At 44.4% G+C, this 10,142-nt stretch overlaps 1 protein-coding gene across 1 annotated transcript in view; it reads right to left on the bottom strand.

Moving 5' to 3' along the window:
* Positions 1–381: 381 nt before the first annotated feature.
* ATF6 (activating transcription factor 6) overlaps positions 382–10,142 on the bottom strand; it is a 191,378-nt gene continuing 181,617 nt past the window's right edge. The window contains exon 16 of the mRNA XM_039245974.1: positions 382–1,631. Coding sequence (XP_039101905.1) covers positions 1,423–1,631 — 209 coding nt within the window. The 3' untranslated portion in view covers positions 382–1,422. The remainder of the gene's footprint in view (positions 1,632–10,142) is intronic.

Raw genomic sequence — 10,142 nt, 5'->3', positions numbered from 1 at the left:
GCCAAAACTCCAGACTGCCGGGTACCTGGGCAGCAGAACGCGCCCCCCACCCCCCTCCCGGTACGAGAGGTAAACCGATTTCCTCGGAGAGCATCTGAGCAGCTCTGGCAGAGGCCGTCGCTGTCTGGATTTGGGAGCGTGAGCGAGTCTTCCCATCCTGGACCAGCCCTGGCTGTGTGGGCAGATGTCGCCCCGACCACACGGCCCCTGGGGACAGGAAGAGCATGGACGCGAAGGGCAGAGCTCCGACTGAGGCCAGTCGCTTAGGGTAAGCAGCAGTGTTTGCGAAGTTTCCTAGGATGAGAATAAGGAAGACGCACTGAAGGCGGAACATCAGAGAAGGCAGTCGACGTACAAGAAGATATAAAGGGAACACAGTAGGGCTATTTCTTTTTTTTTTTTAAACATGGAGGACAAATAAGTTAATTCCTTCAAGATCTTTTCCCTGGAGAAAGTTATTGCTGCATTACGGGAAGCACTCGCCGAGCAGGAACCCAAGCTCAATTCTCAAGAGAAGAAAATGTGTTTGCTTCACGTCACGTGGGCGGATCCCACATCCTAGTGGCAGAAGGTGGGCAGTGGGGGGGGGGCGGGGGGCGGGGGAGTTTGTGGCGAAAGTGAAGCCTCTGTCCTGGGCCCTCGAGGAACCCGCCCCGGGCCGGTAAGGGGGACAGACAGGGGCACATGCTGCCGCTCTGCGGCCTCAGGATGCATGGCTGCCGTGCCTTAATCCTGAACTCCAGTCACATCAAAACCTGCCGTGTTTTAAACAAGTGTGTTAGCAGCGCTGGCCCCCCCGGCCCCCCCTTCTCTTCCATCTCACGCTCTCTGACCTGCCACCCCCCCCACCCCCAGGTGTCCAACACAGTTACTCACATTCAGTGTCACCTGTCAACAACTCCAAGCTAAAGATCAAATTTTTTTCCTCTTTTGCCTAAAGCTCCAAACTGTTTTGACCTTTTTGGAGGTGTTGTTGGCTGTTCTGTCTGAAATCTGTTTTCCAATCAGCACAACGGCCACAACGGAGCAGCAGGAAGCTAAGAACGCTGCTCCGTGGAACACCGCTGTGCTGTGCAGCCGGAACCAAAATCGCTGTATCAGGAGGTGAAACGGCAGAGGCAGAGGCAGGGAGCCTACTGCAAAGATGGCTACTTAAACACGACAGAAACACGGAAGAAAAAGCAACTCAGGACGTCCAGCCAGCAGCCCGCCCGCGCACCAGCTGCCCTTGGAGATGCCATTTCCCCGGGGTCTGGGTTTCAGTGCTTCCCAAGTGGCCGGGCAGACGGTGGACAACGGCTTTCCTTGCGCCCTTGAACCCCGCCGCGAGGCAGCTCGCCGCAGAGAAGGCGGGCAGGGGCGTGTGTCTCTCCGCTCTCGGTCCGGCAGAGTCCCGCTGCTGTCCCCCGTGGCCCCAGAGGGCTACTGTAGCGACTCCGGGATGGCGTGGACGACGTGGGCTGCCTCTGTGGCCGCCGCGGGGGAGCCGAAGAAGGTGCTGGTCTGATTCCTCTGCTGGTCCCGGAGGTAAGGAGGAACGGACGAGCTCTTGATGTGCAGAATCCGGGTGTCCATCACCTGACAGTCAATCTGCATCATCACTTCGTAATCCTGCCCGTTGATCACGTTCTCTGTGGGGAGGAACGCACGTAAGGAATACATATCAACATTCAACCGGGCGCGCAGCCCTGCCATCAGCCTCGGTCCCAGGAAGACATCAATAAGCTTTAACGGCTACGAACTGTCAATAGGCTTTCGAGGGAAGGGAGGGACCCCATCAGCCACCAGGCAAAGCCCTACTGGGCTAGGCGCTGGGATGGCCCGTCCTCCGTTCCGGCTCCCAAACCACCTCGGTTCAGTAAGGTCTTGGAGCTGGGGCCGAGCCAAGGCCAGAGCACCTGTCTGCAGACCAGCCAGGAAGACTCAGTGGTGGCAGAGGGAAGAATGCATCTGCGCTCCCTTCCCCCTCAATAGTGTGGATGAATCATCGTCAAAAGAACCAACCGATCCTGTGCATGGCAGGGAAACTTTGGCCGAGACTGCTCACCTGCTACTCATCATCAGTCATGTTTCTGAATTCACTAAGATGCCCGGCTCCGAGCTGAAAGGCCTGCCTGGGCAGCATACAGTGAAGACCGGCAACAAGCTGTCCCCATCGCTCCCCTTCCAGGGTTCTTGATTCCTGGTACAGGAGGGAGTGCATTTCCCATTTGGGATCAGCGGCAGTGCCAGAGGACTTGCAGGTAAACCAGGGGCTGTGCGAGGTGGAAACCGGAAAACCACACAGAGCCACGCCTGCGTAACATGTGCCAGGGAATTCATCGTGAGCTTAACATACACAGCCACGTGCTCTTACTTCCTAAGAGGATGAAAAGTCTTTATTTTAGGGAGAGAGCCACATGATTTCCTGGTTTGTAATTCTGGGTACTCGCTTTCCAACTTGTAGTTAATGAAATTTGGGCATAAAACTGATGAGGGGATTATAAGCAGAGAGTCTTTGCAAGGCCAGCTGGACATTCACAGCAACGCGGTTAGAAGGTGTGAGTGTGGACTAACGCCTGAGTCTCCGTTAGCATCTCCCCTGTGAGCCTGGAGGAGGGAGGGGGGCCGGGCCAGGGCCGAGCTCACTACCTGTTTATGAAGATGATACTCAGCCCACCAGTGACTTTTAAAATTAAACACTGGGCTTCTTTAGGACCAGGAATTGAACTTAAAAGTAGAATTTTGTTTTGTTTTGTTTTGTTTTGTTTTGTTTTGTTTTACTTCCACACAGTGCATGCCAAGTACTATAAATCTAGAGGAAGAAAATCCAAAGTCTGACATGTGATCTTCAGATTCCACTGTTATGTCTGGGAACTCTGAGCCATGGAGGGTGCTACAAGTTAGGGTTTACAGAAATGCTCTAATCCAGGGGGTTGTAGATTAGGGTCTAATGCATAGACTTCGGGAGTCCATACGTTCCCTCAAATTGCATGCCAAGTTTTGCGTGCTCATTTTCCTGGACAGGGACCCCAATCACATTCTCAACGGGATCTATGAAAACGATCAGACCTAATTACCTAACAGTTTCCAGTTCCTTGAGCAGATGTTATAGTCTATTTTAAAGCTAATGGAAGACACCACTCCTCTACTTCTAGTGGTTGGTTATCTGCCATAATTTTTTTAAATAGTCTCCATTGATGATTAATTTCTCATTACAAGTCTTGCAAATGTCTTCTATTACACCTGAAGCTGACTTCCTTCTTTCCCACTTTACTAGGGAGGAAGGACTGTGAGTAGCTCTTAGGCACTGACTAACCCTTAACCTTTAAGAAAGGTTGCTATGGACACCTCAATGTTAGGAGTCCTGCCATGATGCAGTGACAGCTAAGTAATCTGCTTAGCTTTAAAAAACAAAACAAAAGTGAGGTATAATGGACATAAAATACTAGTTTCAGGTGTACAACTTGGTGATTCGACATTTATATACACTGCAAAATGACCACCACAGTACATCTCGTTATCACGTCTCACCGAAGCTAATAGAATAGTATTGACTGCATTCCCCTTGCTGATTAAAGCCACACGACTTGTTTTATAACCACAAGTTTGTACTTCCAGATCCCTTTACTATTTTGCTCCCCTCTCCAACCCACCTCCCCCTCGGGCAAACACCAGTCTGTTCTCTGTCTAGAAGTCTCTGTTTGGTTTTGTTTCTCTTTTAGATTCCACATATAAGTGGAATAGGTCTTTTTGTGTCTGTTTATTTAACTTAGCATAACATTTGCTTAGTCCATCCATGTTGTTGGCAAAAAAGCAAGATTTCATTTTTGTTATGGCCGAGTGCTATTCCGTCATACATATAAATACATATACATCTTTTTTTTTTTTTAAAGTTTCCTTTTGAGAGAGCAAGAAAAAGAGAGCAGGGAAGGGGCAGAGAGGGAGAAACAGAATCCCAAGCAGGCTCTATGCTGTCAGTGAGGAGCCCAACGCGTGGCTCAAACCCACGAACCGTGAGATCATGACCTGAGCTGAGCTCAAGAGTCAGACGCTTAACTGACTGAGCCCCCATGCAACTCCCCCCTCCCCCACTTGCTTATTTTTGCTTTTATTTCTCTTGCCTTTAGAGCTAGATTAAAAAAAAAAAAATCACTGAGATCGATGTCATGGAGTTTACCACTTAGGTTTTCTTCTAGCTTTATGGTTTCAGGTCTTCAAGTCTTTAATCCACATTGAGTTAATTTTTGTATAAGGTATAAAATAATGGTTCTGTTTCATTCTTGGGCATGTAGCTGTCCAGTTTTCCCAGCGCCATTTACTGAAGAGCCTGTCTTTTCCCCATTGTATATTCTTGCTTCCTTCGTAAAAAATTAATGGACCATATATAGGAGGGTTCATATCTGTGCTCTTCCTTCTATTCCAGAGCCACGTGTTTTTGTGCCAGTACCACACTGTTTGGATTACTATTGCTTTGCAGTATAGTTTAAAATAAGGGGGCACGATACCTCTGGCTTTGGGCTTTCTCAAGATTGCTTTGAGTATTCAGGGTTTTCTGCGGTTCCACACAAATTGAAGAACTGTTCTAGTTCTGTGAAAAATGACATTGGTACTTTGATAGGAAGGGCACTGAATCTGTGGATCGCTTAGGTTAGCATGGAGAGTTAATAATATTAATTCTTCTAATCCATAAGTATGAAATATCTTTCCAGATAAATGGATAATGAAATGAAATATATTCAAAGACATTCTGAAATGTCTTACAGTTTTCGGTGTAAGGTACTTCACCTCCTCGGAGGTATTCTTCTTGACATAACTGTAATTGGGGTTATCTTCTTGATTTCTCTGATGGTTTGTTATTCACACATAGAAACACAACAGATTTTTGTTTATTCACTGTGTATCCTACAACTTCACTGACTTTGTTAATTCTAATACTTTACTGTGGAGTCTTGAGAGTTTTCCATGCCCGGTATTATGTCATCTGCGAACAGTGACAGTTCTATTTCTTTCTTTTCAACTTGCAGGCCTTTTATTTCTTGCCTAATTGCAGTGTGAGGACGTTCAAAGTGTTGAGAGTGGGCATCCTTGTCCGGTTCTTGGTCTTCGAGGAAAAGCTTTCAGCTTTTCACCACTGAGTGGGATGCTGGCTGTAGGTTTGTTGTGTATGGCCTTTATCATGTGGAAGTATGCTCTTTCTATACCTACTTTGTTTAGAACTTTTACAAGTGGATGTTAAATTAAAAAAAATTCTTTTATAGTTTATTTTTGAGACAGAGAGAGACAGAGTATGAGTGGGAGAGGGGCAGAAGAGAGAGGGAGACACAGAATCTGAAACAGGCTCCAGGCTCTGGGCTGTCAGCACAGAGCCTGATGTGGGGCTTGAACCCATGAACCGTGAGATATGACCTGAGCTGAAGTTGGATGCTTAACTGAGCCACCCAGGCGCCCCATGGATGTTTAATTTTGTCCAGTGCTTTTTACTGCACCTTTTGAGATGATCGTATGATTTTTACCTTTCATTTTGTTAATGTGGTGTTCTCATGTTGAGTAATGTGGATGTTGAACCATCTTTGCATCCCTGGAATAAATCCCACCTGACTGTGGTGTAGGATCATTTTAATGTATTTACTGAATTTGGTTTGCTAATATTTCGTTCAAGATTTTTGCATCTGTGTTCAGCAGGGATGTTGTCTTATAATTTTCTTGTAGTCCTTGTCTGGCTTGGTTATCAGGGTAATGCTGGCCTCATAAAATGAATTTAAAGCATTCCCTCCTCCTCACTTTTTGGAAGTTTGAGAAAGGATAGATTTTAAATATTTGTTTGTTTGTATAGTTTAGTTTATTGTCAAGTTGGTTTCCATGTAACCCCCAGTGCTCATCCCAACAAGTGCTCTCCTCCATGCCCATCACCCCCACTTCCCCACTTCCCCACCCCCCATCAACCGTCAGTTTGTTCTCAGTATTTAAGAGTCTTTTATGGTTTGCCTCCCTCCCTCCCCTTAACTATTTTTCCCCCTTCCCCTCCCCTATGGTCCTCTGTTAAGTTTCTCCTGTTCCACATATGATTGAAAACATATGGTATATAAATGGAATACTACATGGCAATGAGAAAGAATGAAATCTGGCCATTTGTAGCAATGTGGATGGAACTCGAGGGTATTATGCTAAGTGAAATAAGTCAGGCAGAGCAAGACAGATCTTAAATCTTTAAATGTTTGGTAAAATTCACCAGTGAAGACATATGGCCCCAGACTTTTGTTTGTTTGGAAGTTTTTGATTAGTGATTCAATCTTAATAATTGGTCTATTCAGATTTTCTATTTCTTTATGGTTGGCTCCGTTTTGGAAAATTGTGTTTCTATAAATTTATTCATTTCTCCTAGATTATGCAACTTGTTGGCTTATAACTGTTTATATTTTCTTATGATCCTTTGTATTTTTGTGGTATCAGTTTAAGCTTCATTTCTGAAATTATTTGAGCCCTTTTTTCTGGTGAGTCTAGCTAAGGTTTTGTTTATCTTTTCAAAGAACTTGCTCTTAGTTTCATGTATCTTTCCCATTATTCTTTTAGTCTCTATTTTGGCTCTGACCTTCACCTTCTTCCTTGTACCAACTTTGGGTTTCGTTTGTTCTTTTTCTAGTTTGTTTAGGTGCAAAGTTAAATTGTTTGAGAGGCGTCTTGTTTCCCGAGGTGAGCCTGTATCATTATGAATTTCTCACCTTTGCTCATCTCACAGATTTGAGTTTTTGTGTTTGTTTTCATTTGTTTCTAAGTATTTTCACCTTTTGACCTTCTTCTGTGACCCAGCAGCTGTTCTGTAATGTGTTGTTTAATCTCCATGTACCTGTAGTTTTTCTTGTTTTCTTATAACTGATTTCTAATTCCATACTACTGTGGTCAGAGAAGATGTCTGAAATGATTTCAACCTTCTTGACTTTAATGAGATCTGGTTTGTGGCCCAATATGTGATCTATCCTGGAGAATGTTCTGGGTGTACTGGATAAGAATGTTTATTCTGCTGCTTTTGGACATATGTCCCGTATATATTAAGCCCATCTGATCTGGTGTGTCATTTAAGGCTGATGTTTCTTTACTGATTTTCTGTCTAGATGATCTGCCCATTAATGTAAGTACTGCTATCAACTTCTCCCTTTAGGTTGGTTAACAGCTGCTTTATATATTTGGGTGCACTTCCTGGGTGCATATATATTTATAAATGTTGTATCTTCTTGCTAGACTGACCCAGCATGATGCTGTATCTTCTTGTATCTTCTGCTGGACTATGGAGTTCCCCTCTTTGACTTTTACTACAGTCTTTGTTTTTAAAGTCTATTTTGTCTGAAGAACAGAGCTATGCCAGCTTTTTGTTTCCATTTGCATGAAATAGATCTTTCCATCCCTTCACTTCCAGTGTGTGTCTTTATTTCTGAAATAAGTATGTGACAGGCAGTCTCTAGATGTCTTTTTAAAAATGTATTCAGCCACTCTATGTCTTTTGATTGGAGAATGTATAGTCTGTTTACAGCTAAAGTAATTGTTGATATGTACTTACTGCCATTTTGTTAACTGTTTTCTGGCTCTGTAGTTCAATGTTTCTTCATTTTCTCACTTTCTCTGTGGTTTAATGACTTTCTTTAGTGTTATGCTTACTTCCTTTCTCACTTTCTTTTGTGTGTTTACTATAAGTTTTTTTTGTGGTTACCATAAGGCTCATATATTATCCTATGTATATAACAGTTTACTTTGATAGGAACCTAAATGTGAACATATTTCAAAATTCTACATTTTTAACCTCTGCCCCTCACATTCTGCTTCTGATGTTACATTTTACATCTTTTATTGTTTTACATTATTTTACAACTATTGTACTTTTAGTTGATTTTACTGATTTTTAATTTTTTTTTTTTTTTTTTACTGATTTTTAATTTTTTAAATGTTTACCAGTTTTTGAGAAAGAGAGACCATTAGTAGGGGAGGGGCAGAGAGAGAGAGGGAGACACAGAATCTGAGGCAGGCTCCAGGGTCCAAACTGTCAGCACAGAGCCCAACGCAGGGCTCGAACCCACGAACTGTGAGACCATGACCCGAGCCAAAGTCAGATGTTTAACTGACTGAGCCACCCAGGCACCCCTGACTTTACTAATTTTGTGTTTTAACCTCCATACTAGCTTCGTAAGTGAACAAATCTATTTTTACTATCAATTTAGCTTTTCTTGTGAGATTTTTACTTTCACAGGTTTTCTTGTTATTAATCAGTGCCATTTCTAACATTTCTTGAAAGGCTGGTTTAGTAGTGATGAATGCTTTAGCTTTTGTCTGGAAAACTCTTTATCTCTCCTTCAATTCTGAATGATAACCTTGCTGGGTACATCATTTGTGGTTGGAAGTTTTTTCCTTCCAGCGCTTTGAATATGTCCTACCAGTCTCTTCTGGTGTGCAAGGCTTCTGCTCGAAAATCTGATAGCTTTATGGAGTTCCCCTTGCATGTAACAACTTATTTTTCCCTTGCTGCTTTGAAGATTCTGTCTTTAACGTTTAACATTTTAATTATAGCATGTCTGGGTATGGATCTCTTTGGGTTCATCTTGCTTGGGACTCCTGGATCTGGAGGTCTGCTTCCCTCCACAGGTTAGGGCAATTTTCTGCTCCCCTCTTTCTTCTTCTGGAAACCCTATCATGTGAATGTAATTCTACTTGATGTCTTTTTGGTCCTTAAGGTATCTTCATTTTTAAAAATTCTCTTTTGGCTTCTCTGCCTGGATGAGTTCCACTGCCCTGTCTTCCAGCTCATTGAGTCTTTTAATGTGTCACTTAGCCTGCTGTTGCACCCCTGTAGCACATTTCCGTTACTTTTCTCTTCAGGTCTGCGACTTCTGTTTGGTCCTTTCTTATATTTTCTCTCTCTCTGCTGAAGTTCTCACTGCATTTATCCATTTTTCCTTTGAGTCCGGCAATCATCTTTATATTTGCCATTATTTTAAATTCTTTATCAGTAGACTTACAAACTTCTGAATCACTAAAGTCTTCTTCTGAGGTTCTGTCTGTCTTGTTCTTTCATCTGGAACATATTTGTCTCATTTTGCTTGATTCTCTGTGTGTTTCTAGGTGTTAGATGAAGCAGTTCCCTGTCTCAGTCTTGAAGGACTGGCCCGTGAAGAAGATGAAGCTTCTCATTCAACCTTGCTTGATTCATGGTTCTCTCTTGAAACTTGGGGAGTGTCTAAACCACCTGATTTGTTCTTGGCGTGTCCCTGTTGTTGAGAGTGCACCGACCTGTCCGTGTTCCAAGGGGAGGAATCTCATTTAGCACTGAGTTCAGGCAATTAAAAGTGAAATTCCTCAGGCCAAGAGCTTTTAAAATCTGCGGCTCAGTCGGCTGAGTGCCCAACTCTTTTTTTTTTTCTTTTAATGTCTTATTTATATCTGAGAGACAGCATGAGAGCAGGGGAGGGTCAGAGAGAGAGGGAGATACAGAATCTGAAACAGGCTCCAGGCTCTGAGTTGGCTGTCAGCACAGAGCCTGACGTGGGGCTCGAACCCAACAAATCATGACATCATGACCTGAGCCAAAGTCGGACGTTTAACCGACTGAGCTATCCAGGTGCCCCCCAACTCTTGATTTCATTCAAGTCATGATCTCACGACTGTGGGCTCAGGCCCAGCATCAGTGTAGAGCCTGCTTAGGATCTTCTCTCTGCCCCTCTCCTCCTTCTCTCTCTCTTAAAAAAAAAAAAAAAGAAGGAAAGGAAGGAAAGGGATGGAAGGAAGGAAGGAAGGAAGGAAGGAAGGCAGGCAGGCAGGCAGGGAGGGAGGAAGGAAGGGAGGGTCTGCAAAGAGATACAGGTGGCTGGGCAACAGTTAGAATAATTGGGGCTCCAGATGAACATATAAGCTCCTTTCTGGGGGCCCCTGCCGATCTGTAGTGAGGCCAGGGTCACCTGGGAGCAACTCATCAGCCTCTACCTGCGTGGGCAACAGGAAGCCTATTGCTCAGGAGGGAGATCCAGGCTAGCGGGCCTCTTCCCCAGAGACTGGCTGCTGTCTGTGCAGTGCTTTGGGGGCGGTGGCCTGCCAGGAACTCTATTCTCAGTTGTCACCTTCCCACGGAGCTCAGGAACACCAGCCTCCTTGGCACTAAGGCCGGGCCATCAAGGGCACCC

This window comes from Hyaena hyaena, unplaced genomic scaffold, assembly GCF_003009895.1.
Source record: "Hyaena hyaena isolate Hyena2069 unplaced genomic scaffold, ASM300989v1 scaffold_275, whole genome shotgun sequence".
NCBI lineage: Eukaryota > Metazoa > Chordata > Mammalia > Carnivora > Hyaenidae > Hyaena > Hyaena hyaena.
This window is presented reverse-complemented; position numbering and strand designations above follow the sequence as displayed.